Consider the following 19,819-nt stretch of genomic DNA (forward strand, 5'->3'; position numbering starts at 1 on the left):
TGTTAGAGTTGGTGATGCCCAAGGGCTCCAGCCTGGGGCAGCAGTACTTGAGCTCCATTCCTGCTTCGTCCATTCCGCCCCCCCTACCCCAGTCACAGTCATTTTTGTTGTCAGAAGGGGGTCGTAGTGCAATGAAGTTTGAGAACTGCTGCAAGGGAAGAAAACCAAATATTAAATTCCACTTGGACTTGCAGTGTAAGTGCAGTTGGTACATAGGCTATCATCAGCCAAGGCCTCATCTGTGAAGGGAAAAATTGTGGCTTCTACCCCAGCAGAGGTAGACACTTGATGGGGTACACTCAGAAACCAGAAAGGAGACAGAGGCGCATCTATCCTTGTAACCATGACAGACCTGTCTGTCAGGAACTGAAGGCTTTGGATATCAAGGTCAATTGGTGATGGGAATCTTGACAACTTGTAGAAAGACATTCTTGCAAGCCCCAAAAAATACTGAAAAAATGTTGTGAACTACGAACCTAAGCAGAGTTTAAACAAGGTTGCTCTGTATTATGACAAAGTATTTTAATTTTTGGAGATCTCATTCCTTCACAAAACTAGTGTACTATCAAAGGTATTCAAGTTTTATTCTTCAGTTCAGCCAGACCACCCTTCATTCCAACATCATGGAACAGCACCCAATACATTGCTCTATTCACTCTCTTTCTACTCCTATAGCAATCTTAAAATATCTTCAAGTAGTGTTCAAGGTAATGTGCAAAATAAGAAAGTTAGTATGGTACTGCCCTTCCAATTATTAAAATCTTTTAGGTAAATAAGTTTGACATCTGTATTCAATAGCAGTTTTGCACAGAAGTGCTACACTAATTTTTTGTTGTTAGCTTGATAAAGAAATACTTTAAGTTTTTTTAAATATACTCAAACGCTCTGAACAACATTTCATAGACTATTTCGCAGTTATACATACCACTCCCCACAGAGACCAAACTGAACATTTACTTCAGAACCAAGGTTGTCTTCATTTAGTAAATACTACCTTAGCAGCTTAAATGAATTAAAAAACTGTTTTTTCCCTAGGGTTTCTCTTTTCACTTTATGTGAAAATGGAAATAGTTAGTTGACATTTTGACACTTTAGTTTGAACACACACCAAATTCTTGCACTGCTCTGGTAGCCTACAGGCACTTTCTCCTCCACTCTTTAAAGAAACATATTTAAATAGTGAAGTTGATGCTCTATGCTTAGAGTTAAAATATTGTATGAAAATATTAGAGAATGAAGAGACTGCATGTTTTCTCTTGCTTTTATTCTTGTTCAATTTTACTAACACCCCTTTGTATCTTTTAGCATTCTTGCTTTCTCTTCAAAATAGAGCATGCAGCCAGCTGAATTCTCCACCAGGATTACAGATGACAGTCCTCCAATAGCAGGCAGCAGGATTGTGTGGAGTTCTAATCCAACTATGTGCCTGAGCCTTCCACGCCATTGGCAACAGTTGATGTTTCACAGCATAAAGGGTTTTGACTGGAGGGTGTTTGGGTTTCTCAGGTCCCAACAATTTTAAGGCATTTTAATATATTAATTAGATAATAAATGCACAACATACATCTTGGAAATATGACTCAGTTGTGATGGTGGATTAATTTGGCCACAAAAGGTAGCAATATTCCTTTAAACCCCCATAAAATTAATATAACAACCAGACCCTCTCATTCAAAATACAGCTATTACATGTGCTAGCTGCTGGAACTTGGTTATAAGTTGCACAGACTCTTTATCTTGGAAAATGAATGTATTCAGTTTTGGTTTGAAAAATTATCTAATGCTACACGACTTATTTATTTATTTTAAACTATTAACAATCATTCCAAGCTTTTGGGAGCAAAGATTCAAAAGATGAGTGGGAGTGTTTCCTTAGAAATAAATTTCTGAACCAGAACTACTGTGCTTGAGTTGACATGTATTAGCAAAACCGTTAATAAATTTCTCAAACACACACACAAAGAGTGGCAGAAGTTTCAATTATATGAGAAAAGCAACATATCTGTTTTACAAGGCTAACAGCATTTCCTGTGAAAATAACTGACCTCTGTGAGGCCAACCTTTAATACCATCAAATCCTATAGTCCAGAGTCTGACTCTATTTAATCCTGTAATGGGAATATTCCTAACACTAACTGAACAGTCTAAAAAATAAACAAGACCTTGTCTGAAACTTCAGATGCTTTTTTTATATTCAGAATAATCTAAGAAGCAGCATTTTAATTCTTTACTAATGCTAAAGGGTTTATAACAAGAAGTTGAAAAATAAGCCAGCCAAGTTCTTAAGCTAAATCTCTGTAAAAAGCTTCTTCTTGTTTAAACAATTGTACAAAAAAGTTGCAATGTGAAAATACATTTCTCAATTTACCTTTTAAAAGTTGCAATTCTAGTAAATTTTGTCAGAAAAGACTTAAAGGAGCATACATCTTTCCACAAGTCTCAATACTTTCTTAAAGGAAGAGCGGAGTACTTTATTTCTAATAAATGACTTGCAGAAAAGAAACTAGAGGATTAACCAAGTGAAGATCTAGTAATCATGTGAAGGTGGTTGCTCCTATTAGATATCCTATACTGATATGAATACAGTGTAGAGATGTCAGTAAACAAGAACATCCCTTGAACCTTACTCCCTTTGCTCTGCCTAGCTACAAGAACAACTAGAGCAACTAAATAGCATACACTTAAAAACACAGAGCAAGTAGTATAGTGTTTTTTTCCCAAAACCGAAAAAAGGAGGGGTGGATTGACAGGCACCTCATAGGAAAGCAACTGACAGGTAAGGCAATTAAAGTATCCTAAATTATGAGAAAAAGATCCAGCATATCCCAGATATGAGGAAAGGGAAAGAGACTGGCAAGACAGTAATCCAAATACCAATGGGATAAGAAACACAGCAAAAGCACTAAAGAAATCTGCATGAAAGACCCTTTCAGTTAAATAAAGTGTCCACAGATGCCAGGAAACACACTGGACCACACAGCTGACCTAGCATACTTCACCAAGCTAGAACCTTTTTCACTCCTTGGATACCATCAAAGAGCTCCATGAGAGGGGATGCACAAACATTTTGTGCAGTTAAGGCCATCCTTCAGAAACTGAAACTTATCTGATTCTGACTACGACATAGTTGTCACATTCTCAGCAGTCTAGAATCTCAGTTTACTCCAGATTCTTTTACAAATCCTGCTTCTGCATTCCTTCCTGGAGAAAGTGGATCCAGACTTCACTGCAAACAGTAAGAATCCCTTTCCCCATTTGCTATTTCTATGGTATCCAAGTACCATGGTGCCTGTGGCCAATACAATGTTACCACAATTACTCCACACCTTTGCTTTATTTATTTAACTGGCCTGTGGTGTAGTGGAATTCAGGGAAGCAAAGCAGTGTCTCTATTCACATCTGGGATCAGAAGCCAACAGATCCATGGATAATTCTCATAGCCTTTTCATCAAGAAACTGAATATTTTTGGGTTTGAGGCTCCACTCAATGGGTTTAAATACAGCCCGCTATGGTATTTAGGATCCTTCTAATATGCTGCGCCTGTATTGACAAAAGGTATGTTTCCCATAGAAATAAGCTCCATTACCCTGAAGGACTGGTACCTCCTTTACAGTTCAGTTGTGTACACTAGCAAAGAATTTCAGAAAATAACTTACTATATAATCAACTCCATAACAGCATCAAAGTTTTAATACATGAATTATTTCTGCAAAACACAGGAGGGGTTTCTGGGCTAGCACTTGTTACTTCAAGTCCTAACAAGAAAGAAAATTACTTTCATTCTTTTCCTATGTCAACCCAGCAACTCTAAAATACCCACCTGTCAAAAGTTACCAATAAATTAAGGGGACTTAGCAATGACAATGGAACCCTGTATTACTCTCTTCCCACTCCAAAATTCACACAAAATCATGCTTCTTTCTATTTCTATAGGGTCTAGAGAAAATTCTAGGGAAGAACAAGTGCAAGGTATCAACACTTTCAGACTATAAACCTGTAATGGCTTTCAGGGAATCATCATTTTAGGCTGCCAGAAGGTCTACACTAACCCGTGACTTGATATTATTTGCAAATATTGTTCTAAAAGACCTGATTCCAGGACAATCAGATGTCTGAAGATACTTACAGTCAGATTTCAACAAGATGAAGAGGAGATGGGGCCTCAAAATCTGTAGCAAGTTTTAAATATTTTTTTCTTCTAGGTATCCCAAACACACACGACGATGGTATATGAAGCACCAATTCCCTCAATATTGAGGTAGTACTTTTTCCACCTTGGCTATGGACTGAATGGGTAAGACCACTTTCACATTAGCGAAGAGGACAGAGAACCATACATAAAAAGTTAGGGACAGTTTGAAAAGATTTTCATTAGAGTGGAGACTGTTAAATTCACAGTAAGGAGGGGGCTGGAATTTGTTAAAAGGTAAAGGAAACAAAACAAGCTAAACATTACCTCTAACACTTTGCTTGCGTATGGCATGCATTTGCCATCATCACTTGCTTTTAATCTATTTAGATGATCAGTTCTCTGGGGCTGCAGCATATCTATTACAGCTTTGTGAGGTGCTTAGCATATTTTTGGACACTAAATAAACAGGTAATTAAGAAGCTAAAGAAACCAAAAAATATCAGTGACTAACCTAAGCTCAGCTCTGAAGCCTAGCAGTTTATTAGATTTAGTAGCTAGCAAGAGGGTTGCTTCCACCTGCTGGAGATGGAAAAAATTAATTTGAGACAGAAAGCCCTATTACTCATAGGAGTGGAGGAAGTGGTCAACTAAAACTCTGATTTTTTCCTATCTCCACCCACTGGAATGGTGAAGTGAACTCACATGCATAGCCTATTTAATTAGATTTCATTTCATCTAATGTACCTGCAGAGTTGGGCACAGGAAGGAAATTTGCAACTGGCAAGCATCCTAAGCATCAAAGATTAAGTTGTATCCAGAAACAGAAAGCAAATACACAAGGTGTGAAACAGAAAAACAGTATCTCTCAGTCACTTAAAATACTTTTCGGGAATGATTCTGGCACTATGGTGGATCACAGAGTGCTCTCGCAGAAGTGTGCCAAGCAGCATTCAATCCAAGCCCACTCTTGTGGCAGGGAACAGAGTCTTGTGGAGAGGTGGTACATATGCTGCAAAGGAGCAACACCACTCTGCAACAGTAAAGGAGAGGAAAATTCTGTCTTTGATCAATTCTCCAGCTGGCTTAAGTAGGAATACCACAAGCTGGCCAGCCTTCAGATACCTCCCTTCTTCAGTAAGATTGCCTGTATTCACGACCATAGTGTTTGTGGTGCAGCAAACAGATCTCTGTAGGTCCCTATCTGTGCTGGCATCACCCCGTTTGTTTATTTCTGGCATTTCACTCAATTTCAACAGTGAACAATAAATAAGAGTGTTTCTAAGTAGTTTCTCTTTCTGATCTACTGGCATTACTGGAATCTTTAGGTTTTTTTTTTTTTAAAAAAAAAGATTTAATGAAATAAGTTCTAGTGATTAGGGTCTGTGTGTGTTTTAACTAGGGCTGTCAGTTAATCACAGTTAACTCATGCGATTAACTCAAAAAAATTAAATGTGATTAAAAACTAATCGTGACTAATCACACTGTTAAACAATACCTACTGAAATTTATTAAATATTTTTGATGTTTTTCTACATTTTTAAATATATTGATTTCTATAACATAGAATACAAAGTGCACAGCGCACACTTTATATTTTTATTACAAATATTTGCACTGTAAATAGCATTTTTCAATTCACCTCATACAAGTACCGTTGTACAATTTCTTTATCGTGAAAGAGGAAAACACAACAAAAAAATCTACATTGTAAGTTTCTCTTCATTGTGAAAGAGATTGCACAACAGTACCTGTATGAGGTGAACTGAAAAATACTATTTCTTTTATCATTTTTACAGTGCAAATATTTGTAATAAAAATAATGTGAGCACTGGGTACACTTTTCGTATTCTGTGTTGTAATTGAAATCAATATATTTGAAAATGTAGAAAACATCCACAAATATTTAAATAAGTGGTATTCTATTATTGTTTTACAGCGTGATTAATCATGATTAATTTTTTTAAATCACTTGACAGCCCTAGTTTTAACACACAAAATGTAGATTTAAGGCCATCCTAAACTATCTGATAGTGTCCACTGAAGCAGATGTCTGAAGACTGCACTGAATCAATGCTGGAAATCTCTTTTGGGTAGGAATGGGGGGGTTTTGTGACCATTTTCAAGTTAATACTGTGCAGTACCTTAATAATTAGGAACTTAGTGATGAGATCCTATTAATTCCAACAGCAGAATCTCCTGTATTATGCCACCGAATATCTCTGACATATGTTCTAAGAAACTATCCTTTTAAAACAATCCTCGAACATATCCCTGCAATTAGTTTTGCAGTTCCATTTTTGCAGCCATTCCAGCCTACTTGTATTTCACTCTATAAACCAGTCCAAAAATGTCCCCAGTGTGAATAATATAAATGCTTGAGTGGTTTTTATGGGGTGGTGTGCAAGTCAGAAATACTTATGCTTGAACGACATCACTTAACTGGGAACAACAGGCTTTATTCAAGTATACTCTGAAGTTTGAGAACTATAAATCCAAAATTCATTATAAGCCAATATTATCATTTGGCATTGTTGGTTTTAAATTAAAATTGTTTAGGTTTTTATCATTAACTAATATGGATGATCAAAATTATATGCAAGCTTTTTGCTACACACAACAAAATAAATCCAAAAATATTTCTAGACTGTTACTCTTTCCATCTAATTTGACTTTCCATGACATTTAACATTCAAATTCCAGACCACAAATATTTCACTAATACTGCCCTTCAACTTCAAATAGTATCAATTATGTAGCACTTTTTCCTCAAATTATAGTTCTGTTTCTTACAAGATATATGAAAACATATAATAGTATTGACTTTATACATTACATCTCTCTCACACACACATCCCCCTCCCCCTTTCCTGCCTTTATCTACCAGCATGCAGTAACGTAGATTTGGTTAATAACTCATGACAGGCTGGGATTTCCAAAGGAGGCCAAGGGAGTTGAGCACCTTGTACTCACTGAAATTCAATGGCAGTTGGCACTTAACACACTTGGGCTCCTTTGAAAATCTCAGGCATAATTTTGACAGGCAAATATTTATTCTTGAACCTAAATAATTGGTGGACAAAGTGAATATAGCTAGACAATTTTCATATTATTTTAAAGATAAACACTGATGAAGATTCATAAAAGTTGAAGAATGTGTTTATCTCCCTTGCAATGCATTTAAAGCTGCTCATCTGAAAGACTGCAGATATTCATAATAAACTGATAGAGGGTCTAAACCATAAAACTACATGAGGACTTTCATTCTTAAAGCGACTAAATACTTGGCTGACAGTTGATTAAGGAGGAACGTGGATGCTATGTTGTCCTTAATTGCCCCCTCTGTCAACACCATAGCTGTTCCTCCACTGAGGAGTGATCTAAGTAGGCCATACGAGTGAAACTGGTGCTCCTGTAGGTACTAGAAAGGAGTGTTAAAAACAGTAGTCTCATTAAGATGCAGCGATTAGAGCACATGCAGTAGCAACTAAAAAAGACTCCTTTCTCTATATAACCAGTGCTCCTCAGCCCTGACCTGAAATGATTATTCTAGCACAGTGGTTCCCAAACTGGGGTTCACGAACCCCTGGGGGTTCACGAAATGTCACAGGGGGTTCTCGGGGAAAAATTCTCTAATGGCGGACAGAGCTGTCCCTAGGGATTCCAGGCACCACAGGGCCAGCCCAGAGCCCCAGGGACTTCCAAGACCTATGCAGATCAAAGCAAGCATATCTATCACACTGAGGAGATTTAAACTTCAAGACTCCTTATAAGAAACTGAAAGGGAGGTGGATTTTTTTTTGCGGTTTTTAAAATTAAATAGGCTGCTAGTATTGTTTTTTTTAGTTATGATGAAGAACAAGTTTAAGCTTTGTGTAACGTGTGTTGTTTGCCTGGGCTGCTCAAGACCTGAATGTTGTATAGGAGGAACTCTGAGCTGGCTTTTTAAATACCTTCATGCTGTTTCACTCTGATACTCCTTGATGAAACCTAGTAGCCTTGTCTTATAACAGGCTTAATCAAAGAGATACAAGCTGCCAAAGTGTTGCCATTTTCATAATGTAATAAAATACTGTAATGATAAATAAGTGTGTAATAAGCATGTCATAAAAACAAATTTTATACTTCCAAGATCACTGCTTTTATACTTTATTCTCAGGTAATGGAGAAAATCCCTGAAAATATTCATTTTTAGGAGGGGGTTCACGAGACTGACATTTTAGTGAAAGGGGTTCACGGATTATTAAAGTTTGGGAACCACTGTTCTAGCAGATGGTCAAGTCCAATTTCAATCCTTTACCAACACTGCTAGTAAGAATGGCAGTTTTGGTGGCAGACAATTGTACATTAAGGACCTGACTTAAGCCACTATTTTATTTACAAATTAATATTTATCAGACGACTATGACTTCAGTGCTCTACTATCCAGAGATAAGTTGTGGATAAATGACCTAAAAATATAAGGTTCTATATTCCATTATCAATCCCCAGAAGTTCTTAATATTTTTATTTCAGTGAATGACAACAGTGTGCTATAAGTAAAATACCGTCTATATTTGCATTAATACAGCTGCTCATTGCTGAAAATCAAAAGACAAAAAAAAACCTTACTTGGGTCACGACTGTTGTACGGCCATCCTGAGGCAGATAAAAAAGATGGCACTGGAGAGCTTGCCCTGCTGTCAGTCTCTACTTGCTGTGTAATATGACGCACAGTTTCTTTATTTTTTCTGTTCTTTCTGCGTCCAGTGGGTTGCCAGCCATCCCCTGCTCCTTGTTCTGAGAAAGTGTTCTGTATTGCACTATCCTTGGCAGAACGCAATTCATTCCCTCCATAGTGAGATGGTGAAATTTGCTCCTCTTTGATACGCAAAGACCCATAGCTCATGTCACTGGACCAAAGCGACTGGCATGAAATGTCATCGTGGCTATCTGGTTTTGGTTCTTGATCCTCTTTTCCATAACTGCTCCCTCCTTCATGACAGCTAGCAATGGCCGAATCTCCAGAAGAGTTCGCTGGACTTGTTCGTCGAGCTAACCACGGAGAAATACTCCTACCAGCCACCACTGCTGAAATCAAAGCATCTGTACTACTGCTGGAAGTAGCTCCAAGTTCATAATCAACTAGATCATCTGAGGCATCAGACTTTATACTTATGTCAAGAGCCGCTTTTATGAAATTGTGACAAGCTTGTACAATATCAGTCATTTGAAGATAGCTAGCAGCTGACATCACTTCAATGACATTTCTGCTCGTCAACGCTAAGTGTGCAGAATACATAAAGTCAATGATGGCTTTAAAGCCCTGTGCAGTTACAATGTCTAAATGAGTGACTGTGGCCTGGTCAGATGTTTTCTGCACCTGGCAGTAAAGAGTCTTGAAGTAGCGGCTGCTCCCGAGCAGAACATTTTTGTGAGCCTTAAAGATCTTCCCCTCCACTATAATGCAAACATCACAGAGGATGCCATGCTGTCTCTGCTCATTGAGCTCACGAAGCAGATGACGGTAATGGGAGGCAATCTCCATATCTTCCTTTCGGTTATTCATTTGGGAATCTTTGTGTTTTCTTGTAAACAGACTCTGGAGGAAGGAAGGAAAAAGTGTTACCTCAAAATGCAAAACAAACGTAAAAATGTATTTTGTCAATAGCACTGGTGAAATGAAATGAAACTGCACCACACTAAATGCTCTTCTAGGATTATCTTGTCACCATACATCAAAAATTATTGCCTAGCACAGACTGTGCGTTCCTTACGTGATTAATCTTATTCATAATGCTAGTATTCAAATAATTCACAATATTAAGAGAAATCAGAGTGGAAGTTCAATCTCAAATATACAGGAACATCTCAGACATTATTTTACACGTACCATTGATTATACTTTAAATTAACACAGGATTATGATGAAAAAGCTTGTCAATAAGGGCTTGTCTACACGGTGGGATAATGCACACTATGGGAGGTGTGATTTCTGAAGTGTAGTAACATGTTGTGCATAAACTGTTGCGTAAATACCCTGCTGGTGTGCACTAAAGGTTCCCTAGTGCGCTTTAACATAGTACTGTTTCAAGCAGCACTGAGTCACAGAACACTAGGGTATCTTTAGTGCACGCCAGCAGTCAGCATGGTCCAATTAATGTGCAACACATTAGTGTTGTAGACAAGCTTTGTGTTATTAAAATGGTTCGGGTAAAATACCTGTCAGTTTTTTAACATTTAAGTTTTGATAAAAAAGAAGAAGAGTTGAAACTATGCTAATGGATGCAAACCATTGAACAGTATCTTGTAGCAGTAATATTTCCTTGGGGGAGGAAAAAAAAAAACAAAACTTATGTATAGCACACTAAATACTCTAAATCCTCAAACAGTAAAAGCCAATTGAAACTAGCCATTTACTTTGCTATATTGTTGCTTTGGGGCTATAATGTTGTTACGGTGTCAGAGAAAAATCAGACAAAGATCTGAAACGACATTTCGGAAAATTTTAAATCCACACTCAATCAAGTTGTAATATATGAAGACTATCAAGTTAATTTCACCTGAACTTTAACTCCTTTTCTATTTACGATCAAAACATTTTTAGTGACATGATAAATAGTATTGTATACAATTTATCTGCCAGGCATACTTTCTGAACTAATGGATCTGATTTATTCTCTATGTAACCAACCTTTTTTCAATCAAGGACCCCTAAAACACTATTTGTCTTCAAATACTGTGGATGTATGCATAGTAAGGGTTCTCCGACTCCCAAAACAGTATCTGTTGCATCAGACTTGGACTTTTACCCACCAATTCAGAAGACCCTCACAGCAGATTCCTGCCAAGACTGGATGACGTTACTAGCTTTGCCAACATCAGTATATTTTCCCTGACCATCTTTAATTTAAAAGAAAAAAAAACTAACTGCCAGCAGAAGTCTTCCCTCAAAGCCGCTAAATGTTCAAGCTTGTTTCTTCTAAAGAAATTCATAAAACAAGGTTTGTTAAGGTTAACATTTTATCCATAATGCAAATAGGATCAAATTCACAAGTGAAGTGATAAATTACTATTTAATTTTCCAATATCAGCATGAACGTAGTCCATATATGGTTTCCATATTGCATTAAATAAGTCACCTCTGTCTTATAGTCTGATTGATTTTTCTTCTGTGATGCCAGGAATTAAGCTTATTATCCATTCAGCTTCTATCAGATATATGTGCTGTCCTTCCAGGGTCTTGAGAGAATTATTTCTGTTGACATTATGCACATTAACTTTGTCTCTCAGGTGAAGTAATTCCATCTTCAGAAAAATTATTTTAAATACATGAAGTTGACAGAGCCAAGACAATCTCCTGAAGCACTCCTCTCCAATACCACACCTCAGAATTCACTAGTTTTTCCAAAATCTCAATTGTATGTGTAATTAGTTCCATAATTATTTGAAGGCTTCTCCATCCCATGAAAGCAGCTAGTATGCAAAACGAAGTCATCTCCAATTACTTTCAGAAATTGGGATGTGGAGGTATTCTAGATCAATAGATGTATAGTATGCTATAAGACCTCTCCATTTCAGGGACCTCTCTAATGACTTCAAACTTCAGCAGGTGAGCTACTGTTTCACACATTGCTTTGTCTGCAGAGGTTCCTTGAGGTCTGCAAGAATATAACTGTCTCCTCAGGAATATGGAAATCCCATGGTGTAGTATCTTCTGGTACCAGTCAGATGATCTTTGACCAGTGATGCTTGAAAATAGTAGCCTCTTCCAAAGGCAGAGGAATCCTTGGACAAGTAAAACTGGTAGCCATATGTTATTTTTTGTGTTTAAATTCCAGACGGAGTAAGCCCTAGATTTTCCTCCTTGGGAATATCTACCTTCTTCCTTGGGAGTAGCCAGAAGCTCTTTTAAAGAAGCACCGAGGAAAACAAGACCTATAAGAGGGCTAGCCTTTCTGGCATAAATTAGAAGAAGCTGATGCTATGTACCTGCAGAATATCTGGTTGACATCAATGCAGATAGATTTCCAGGTTCAACCAGTAGTTCTCAGATATAGGGGTTCTGGAGATTGCACTGGAAGCCATTACCCATGCCACAAATCTTAGCCCATGTCTACACTACCATGGTAAGTCAACTTAAGTTACACAGCTCCAGCTACGTGAACAACATAGCTAGAGTCGATGTAGCTTAGGTCGACATAGGGGTTGACAGGAGACACTCTCCCATCAACTTACCTTGCTCCTCTTGTTCCCAGTAGAGTACTGGGTCAACCGGAGAGTGCTCTGCTATCGATCTAACAGGTCTTCACTAGACCTGCTAAATTGACCCCGGGTGCATTGATCGCCAGACCATCGATCTGGCTGTAGCGCAGACATAGCCTTAGAGACTCTATACAAGAATTAGACAGAGTCTTCTCTCATCAAAGTGAGAGAACATTTGAAAATCAGTTCTTCCAATGTTTGGACTTGGAAGGAAAAAAACTGTTAGATCTGTCTAGGCTAGAAATACTGTGATTGATGATTTGAACATGACTGCCACAGCTTCATAATTTTGTACCAGTGGGCTCCTGAAACCTCCCCTTCTGAAATGGAAAGACAGTATTTTTGATTAAGGAGGCCACTGCTGCATCTACTTTTAGAGGCTGCAGAAGTCAGCTTTGCCTTTTAGGAAATTGGAACAACCATATAGGATCAGATGAGTGGTCCATCATCCATCCATTCAAAGGAAGATGCAAGAAATCTCAGTTATGAAGTGAACAGGGGTTTTTTTTTTGTTGTTTTTTAATGTGTGTCTTTTCCTTTTGGTGTTCCCATTCCAACATGAAAGTTTACAAGAAAGGGAGCAACTTCTTGGACTTCATTGGAAACAGGCTCCCCTTGGAGTTATTATCCATAGCAAAGTTAGGAAAAGTATCAAGAGTATTTAGCAACATTTTCACCCATCTTGAAGAATTTAGGCAGCAGCAGCCTTTCTTGGGTTTCTTCTTCAATGCCTTCAATCTGAAGTTCAGATAATTTCCCTAGCATTTGATAAGAAAGACCTCTGCCACTACTTGTGTTTCCTTCAGCTTATTTTGGCTATATGTATGTTTTTCTTTGTGTGTTGTCTGCCTTCTGGATATACATCTGATTACTAGTTATCTTACATCAGAGAAAAGCCATTTGTACCACAGTGATGAAATCAGTGTAAGGGTCTAGATTGAAGATGGCTAGGATAAAGGAACCTGTGCTAGCTTGTGATGTGAATCTCCTGCTGCTTTTCTTCATTTTGTTTGTTTGTTTTAAATGCAAGCAGGGCTTCTTTGACTAGACCCTTTTGAGGCTGAGCCCCTGGAGATAACCTGAATCAATCTTTACTAGCCTTGTCCTTACAGACAGAGCACTTGCTAGTCTCACTGGATGAGCAGAGCTTCTCATCTGACTGGATTTGGCTATTTCCTGTTCAGTATATTCTTACTAGATTCTAGAGTCTAGCAATAACAGACCAAGTATTGCCTTTCCCCCCCTCCCACTCACCAAGACCTTGGCAGAAGATGCAGCCTCTGGGCAGGATGAAAGAATCTCTAACCAAAGAAGGACAGGAGTTGAATGATCCTAGTTTGCTTGCCCATATTTCTAAGGGCAGTAAAGAGGAAGAAGGCTGAAGGATACATGGGGGGGGGGGAGAGAATGAAACGCTGGACTCTCCCCCAAAATATTTCCCTATGGGACAGGGTCTTTGGAGTGTAGGCCACGCAAATCTGCCAGGAATCTTGAGGCACAGGGCTGACAGTAAGTAGCTCTGGTATTGTCAGACAAGATAGATGCAGACAGCATGAGAACTAAAGCCAGTTTGGAGTGAGGATTGGCCCAAAGAAAGTTGGGGAGCTCAATTATTCTGCTCTGAGTTCAGGCTCTACTAAAATATTAAGTACAAAAGTGGTAAGAGTACTGGAAACCAGGCTCTGCAGGGCCATGAAAAGTGGCTTACTGCAAAAGCACTGTAGTTGTATTACTGTAGCACCTAAAAGCCTTAGTCATGGACCAACATCCCACTATGGTAGAACATCATGAACAAAAAGACAGCCCTGTCCCACAAAGCTTACAATCTAAGGATAACCCAAGAGACAAAACAGAGTAAAAGAAAACAATGAGACAATATTGGTCAGCATAGGTCTCAGCAGTTAGACCACTGCTGTGCCATCAACTTTTTCGAAGTATCATGGAAAAATAAAAGTTTAAGGACTGTTTTGAAGGAGCATCTTTCGATAACTTTGCAGATGTTTATGGGGGGGGAGGATCCTCCCAAGTGTGATGGACAGCATAGGAGAAAATATAAAAGTGCTTGTTTAAAAGTTTAATAAGTAGGAAATGGAGGGTGGCATCAGTAACCAATCAGAGGCGAGAGTCAACTTCCCGATAGACAATGACATAACAAGTAGGGTGGAGACAGGCCGTGAAAGGCCTTGAAAGTGAAGACAAGTTTGATGCAAGGAGATGTGCTACATGCTGAGACTTTTCTAATCTTTGGGTTCTTAGACTCACCTACTTGAGGGAAGGGGAGGAAGCTAGCTCTGAGACTAACAAAAATCACTCAACAGTAAATCTGAATCTGGCAGAATAGCTACAAAAGAAAAGTGGAAAAAACTGATAACACGTCACTACTGGAAAGAAAGACTGAATTTCTCATTCCTGTCTCCCTAAATTGAAGAAAGTCTGGAGACTGGTATCTTAAGTCTTTGGAAAGACCCACAAGAAGTTTCTCCAGATGGAGTGATAGGCAGGAGACGACAAAAAAATAATAAAAAAAAATATTATATATATATATATATACACACACACACACACACAAACACACTTTCTGACATCAATTTGCAAGGTGGTGAAAATATTTGTGAGGACTAGTGGCCATAGCACCAAGAGAATTCCACATTATCTGTCACCTTCAAATTTGTTGGCAATTTTGACTAGTAAAGTTTAACATCTTCCAATTTGAGAGAAACAGTTATAAATTACTTGATCTGTGTCACAGAACCGGTCACCTTATATACTTTGTTCCACATTCACCACGTTTGTAACATCATTGTACTTTTTATATAAGAGGTCTTCGGGGGAGAAAATTAAATATGCCTCAAATTCAGAAGAATTCGTTAGTTTTTTGTCTACCTATGTCAAACTAGAGCATCTGTTTTATGTCAAGGATCACTAGGGAATTGGCACTAGTTAAATTTAAGGCAATTTGCTAGTAGTTAATTCAGTAAGCTTCAAAATCCTCCTCTCCCGTGTTCCAGTTTTACACACTGCTTTGTGGTTTTAAGATTTTGGTTTTCTACCCTCCTTTGTGATTAAATATAGCTATTTATGAGAAATAATGGGAGTTCTATAGAAATGTAGCCCCTCCAATGACTAATGAAAGCACCTGAGACTAAAGAAATATAAATTGTGGAGCAGAAGTCAATTTTAGAAAAACGGATCATCACAGAGACAAAACCATTAAACTGTGAGCTTATCAAAGCTCTTTTTAATACTCTGAACACGATCTCAATTAACTCGGATTGGATTATTTAGGTCTGAGTTCTACTTAGTATTTAAATGTAATGTGGCTCCTGAAAGACTTAAATAGAACTATTTAATAAGAAGAGTCCTAGTTTTGAAGAAAACAGCAGTTTTTTAAAAATGAAAATATTTACCAGACCAAGTCATACATGTGCCCAACACAGTTCTACTAACCCAGATGAAAGATTTCAAAAAATAAAATAATAACTGACAACTTCCAGAATGATTTCATTAACAATAATAGGGTCACTAATAGATGAACAAAACTAAATGAACATAGCATCAGAGTATTAAAATTCAGGTCTCAATTAAATTAACAAATTTGGAAGTTTTACTATAAAGTGTATGGATTAGCATTACTCTAACTTTGCTCCATGAGAGATTTTAGTTTTATATTTTGAAACATCTACTGCATGGTCTCCACATCTCTGTCCCTCACACACACACACCAATCTCTCTGACATGCTTTAATTCTCCAAACTCTAATGTTAGTAAGACGCTTGAAAATTTATCTCTTTTTGTTTAATCGGATGTTATCCGCAGCTTTGTTTATTCTTCACTAAGCCTTTACTTGTATCCTGCATATTTCAAAGATGCCTTACTACTTTTAAATTTGTCCCAAATTTGGAATACTTGCATGTGTGCAAAACTTTACATGTGGTTAGTAGTCCCATTACAGTCAATATGTAACCAAGTTATGAGCACACACAGTCTTTGGTTATCAGAGATTAAGGCCTCATTTTACTAACAGGATCGATCTATAACCAAACTTTAGTATAGCTACCTTCCTATCAAGATACCCATAAACACATAAGGAAGCAGCCTTTAAAGAGAGCATGTGAGAAGTACAAAGAGTTGCTGAGTTTGGAGAGGACACATGATTTAAGATTTAGCCTGTATCTCAGACAAAAAATAGAATACCAAGAACAGACAAGTTCCAGTTTTGGATTAGAACAGTCTGCACAGTTATTAAAAGCAAAAAGTAAGTAAGAGCTGTATTGGCTTTTTTGGCAGACATTCTGTTACCAATATTTCACTCATCACAAAACAGTATTACCTACTTATATAATTACTGATGTCATTAGAAATATTTTCTGAAGCTATATTTAGGAAGTTAACCTCTTTACAAACCCTTGCTCTGTAAATATCAGGAGACAAAACAATCATTACAACAATGAGCTTTAGAGAAACTTAAGGTAATAAAATAAAGATCTGACGATTAAATAAGGTGTTACCATATTACAGAGTGAGCATCTTCATACTACCATAACATGATGTTTTGGTGATTTTATAAAACTGAGTGAAACTTCTGATTACACATTTAACAAGTCAAGCAGGTCTATCAGTTGTTAATATTCAAAGAAGTGCTCTTTTGGGGGGGGGGGGGGAGGTGAATATACTCTGAGTACTGAATAATTTGTAACCAAATAGCTAAGTAACTAGAGTATTTGTCCTCTGTCTATAGTGTTGGGTACACAACAGATGCATCAATTTTTACGTAACAACCTCCCACATTTTTGAATGATTCCTCTAGTGTTGGACTATTTATCTTTTTCCAAGGCTACCAGTAACCTTGCAGCTACTAGCAGATGAGAGATTAACTCTTTACTTCCTTGTGTGTGACCATTTCTGATAGAAAGCCCAGGAGGATTACCAAAGGATCATTTGGTTATAAATATCCAACAATTGTGGTATTTGGTAATAAGCTGCATCCCAATACTCTCTGATGAGTGGACATGTCCACCATATATGCATAAATCGTCTCTCACTCCACAATTTCTTCCAATATGAGGTACCCTTGAAAAAACATCTTCGTCTAAATCTCAGATTGAGAATGCTGGTCCTCTTTTCCAGATCAAATCCCATTTTTCTTGGGTAATGTGTCTATCCAGCTCCTTTCACCAGTATATCATACGTGATGTCACTAAAATTTTAGTTTCATAAATTCTACCTTTGCGCTGCTATGTATTCCTCCTTAATTCCACGGAATTTTACTTTACGCAACCCGTTTCCAATACACAACTATCACATGCAAACTTCCAGCCTCTAGGAAAAACTTCAAATAGAATGTATCCAAGTTTAAAGTGTTGTATATTTTCCTACTTGGAAAGTATTCATTGGGGTCACAACAGAAACAGAGCTTCCTCAAAAAAAAAAAAACCAAACAGATATTAGCAACACATTTATAAAATATCCAACAATGTGGTATGAATCGAGGTTGAAAAAGTAGGGCACCACCAACCCAGACCTCCATCTACAACAGTCTGCCTGATTTCCTATGGTAGTTACATAAATACTAACAACCAACCCACTACTTATCTTCACTGTAGTGTTAGCTTGCATTAACTGCACTCAAGTTAGCCTAGTTCACATGGCAGCGGTCACGCCACAAAATATTTGAGCTGCACAGAGTGTATTAGCAGCACAGAATAGCTGAGCTCCCACTCCATTATTAGCTAAACCCACACCTTCTGCCCTGACTGGCCAGCTAGCTACAGTTTAAAGCACACTTCACTCAATCTAGAGCAGGCGTCGGCAACCTTTCAGAAGTGGTGTGCCGAGTCTTCGTTTATTCATGCTAATGAAAGGTTTCGCGTGCCAGTAATACATTTTAACGTTTTTAGATGGTCTCTTTCTATAAGTCTTAAAATATAACTAAACTATTGTTGTATGTAAAGTAAATAAGGTTTTCAAAATTTTTAAGAAGCTTAATTTAAAATTAAATTAAAATGCAATTGTCTACCACTTTGACAGTATTATATAACAGATACTATGGCGATCAGGCTATTTATAGTTTTTTAATACCACTTTTATTGCACAAGTGAATAAATTATTCTGCTACCCAATCTGAGCAGAGAACATTTTAATTGATAAAAACAGCTAACAAACCTTGGAGAGTTCATTTCCAATGTTTTAGAAAATGTACGTTAGATATACCATTCAAAGGCTTTAGTATTTTACCAGGCTGAACTTTGAAATATGGTCAGTTCTACCACTGCTCTGGATTACTATGCCCAATTACCATGTTAGTTTCCCAAGCACAGCCTCTCACTTTCCAGGGAACAAAGGAGTAAGGACCCTGCAAAGACAGCATCCCCAGTCTCTGACACAGAAAGTCTCTCTAGTCTACAGGATCTTTCTGATTGATCTATCAGTTATTATAACACCCTCCAGAGGGAGGAAACATCTGTACTCTGGTGAAGGAAGGTTGCCACAACACTGCCTTCCAAGAGGCCAGTGAACCATGAAAGCTCATCTGTAGGGATGCTGACAAATCCTCCCCCACCCAAACAATAAACTGTAGTCTGAATATATTTTCTCCACAAGCTAATGTGCAAATATAGTAATTTGATTCTACTGAAAGCATATTAATTAACGGACTGCAAAAATAGTATAGAAATTTTCTAAACAAAAATGCACTTACACATAGTAGTAAAACTAACTATTTAGTTTTCAGACTGAATTAGTATCTGAAATTTAGAACCTTAAGGGCACAACCCTGCACTAATCTTATCTCCACTGCGCTAAGTACTCTAAAGCAATTCAGAAATTGTTGATTTTACACCATCAATACCTAGGCATACAGGTATGCCCTCAGGACAGAGTAGCAGCCTTACCAAAACTCAAGAATCATCAGTTAAATTAGAACAGTCCTTTAACATAGGAAATGGTTATAGGATTATCCTGTCAACATTACACGAGTAGTCCCAAGATTAAGATTTAACCCAACTAAAATTAAAGGGTTCCAAACAAAAAAAAAACCCAGCTACATCATATTTTAGTCATGAATAAAATGAGGTAGAAAACGCCCTTCATGGTTGCAAGGTAAGTCTACAGAACTGTCCCCCATAAAAATCTTGGGGACAAACAACAATTCTAAAGTATTTTGTTTCTTTTGCTCAGAAGGAAAACAGCAACAAAGACACAGATTATAAAATTCTTTGATCAATCCAAAGCATCATCCAGGAGAAAGATTTTTTTAGGACAAAAACCAACCAAAAAAGTGTACAAATAATTTAGCTTGTGTAAAATTAAGTAGTACATAGCCTTGAGAGTGAAAAAAACAAACTAAGGACATATTTTATAAGAGCCTATTATTTATAAGAAAACAACATAAAAATGGCCATACTGGGTGAGATCAAAGATCTGTCTAGCCCAGTATCCTGTCTTCT

At 37.5% G+C, this 19,819-nt stretch overlaps 1 protein-coding gene across 3 annotated transcripts in view; it reads right to left on the bottom strand.

The window, feature by feature from the left end:
- Positions 1-19,819, bottom strand: part of ZBTB46 (zinc finger and BTB domain containing 46) — a 101,723-nt gene that overhangs the window by 71,142 nt on the left and 10,762 nt on the right. For all 3 annotated transcript variants that reach the window (XM_032766485.2, XM_032766481.2, XM_032766482.2), the window contains one exon: positions 8,742-9,711. In XM_032766485.2, the coding sequence (XP_032622376.1) occupies positions 8,742-9,678 (937 nt within the window). In that variant the 5' untranslated portion in view covers positions 9,679-9,711. The remainder of the gene's footprint in view (positions 1-8,741; positions 9,712-19,819) is intronic.

The sequence above is a fragment of the Chelonoidis abingdonii genome, chromosome 14 (genome assembly GCF_003597395.2).
Source record: "Chelonoidis abingdonii isolate Lonesome George chromosome 14, CheloAbing_2.0, whole genome shotgun sequence".
NCBI lineage: Eukaryota > Metazoa > Chordata > Testudines > Testudinidae > Chelonoidis > Chelonoidis abingdonii.